This window comes from Sinocyclocheilus anshuiensis, unplaced genomic scaffold (assembly GCF_001515605.1).
Source record: "Sinocyclocheilus anshuiensis isolate Anshui unplaced genomic scaffold, SAMN03320099.WGS_v1.1 scaffold1497, whole genome shotgun sequence".
Lineage (NCBI taxonomy): Eukaryota > Metazoa > Chordata > Actinopteri > Cypriniformes > Cyprinidae > Sinocyclocheilus > Sinocyclocheilus anshuiensis.
This window is the reverse complement of record NW_015543492.1, coordinates 129,344-130,599: the sequence shown is the minus strand read 5'-3', so window position 1 is coordinate 130,599 and position 1,256 is coordinate 129,344. Positions and strand designations below refer to the sequence as shown.

General features: G+C 34.3%; 1 protein-coding gene across 1 annotated transcript in view; it reads left to right on the top strand.

The window, feature by feature from the left end:
* Window positions 1-758: 758 nt before the first annotated feature.
* LOC107694739 (SH3 domain-binding protein 5-like) overlaps window positions 759-1,256 on the top strand; it is a 20,830-nt gene continuing 20,332 nt past the window's right edge. Inside the window, exon 1 of the mRNA XM_016494419.1 lies at window positions 759-782. Within this exon, the coding sequence (XP_016349905.1) occupies window positions 759-782 (24 nt within the window). The remainder of the gene's footprint in view (window positions 783-1,256) is intronic.

Below are 1,256 nucleotides of genomic sequence, written 5' to 3'. Positions count from 1 at the left end.
TCTCTTGAAAGTGAAGAACCTTTCTGTGTTGGACTGTGTGTGCTAGTTGTGCTAGATGAACTGGTTTTTCATCCTCCACCCATGAAAGATAATAAACACATTATCTTGTAATGAAAACAACATATGTGTGTCATCAGCGTGTAGCTAACTTTGCAGGAAAAGCATACATATGAGCTTAATCTCAGTGCTGGGTTACTTGAATAACACTTCCCAGATGCTGTCGGCCTGCTTGTATTGCAAGAGACTGCGATCTTAACTCCTTCTGCCTCACTTTATCTCTTCAACAGGGTGAACTGGAGAAACTGAATCAGTCGACAGATAACATCAACAGATGGGAGACCGAACTGGAGGTAAGGTTCACATGCTTGCTTTGTGGTGTTACTGTTTTTGCTGAAAATGGTTGCAGGTGTAATTCCAAAGTGGAAAATGTCTCAACGCTCAGACCCTCCCCGCTCCGGCACTGACTAATAGGAAGTTTCTTGCATGTGACTGACAGCCATTATATCTGACAGACAGAGGAAATCTTTCCTGTCCAAGTCTGGAATTCCTGTCATGAAAGCCACAAACCACGACAGCTAAAGGAGTAGTTTTGGAAAATGTTTGTCGTTCCAAACTCGGATGACTTTCTTCTAGAGGACAAACACACAGAAGTAGTTAATTGGCAGTTGCTAAACTGTTTCAGCTGAATTATGATTTCCTTTCTGAATATAGCATATGTACCCTGACAAAAAATACTGTGAAGTTACCATGGTAGACAGATGGTGTCAGATGATAATACCATGGTATTCCAAAGTATTTCAAAGAATATCATGGTACTACCGTGGACCAAAAACGTTTTGTTAGTTTTGTCTCAACTAATGTAGAATCTGTGTTATTTTAGCATTATTTTTTTTTTACTATTATATTTTTCATATTTTCATTAAGATTTTATTTCATTGTTTTTTTATATTTTGCATTTTAATATTAATATTTAGAATTAATTTTTTTCCATTTTTAATCATTCCATTTAATTTTAAGTAATTTAATTTTATTCGTTTTTTATGTTACTAGTTTGGTTTAATTCATTTTTATTTCATTTTATTATTATTATTATTTTTTTAGTTTTTATTTATTTCCAGTTAGTAACTTCAGTACTTCAACATAAACTTATTTTAGTTAGCTGCCAAGCAGGGTTATTATGGTTAACTAAAACTAAAACTGAAACAAAACAAACAAAAAAACACACACACAGACACACACACACACACACACACACA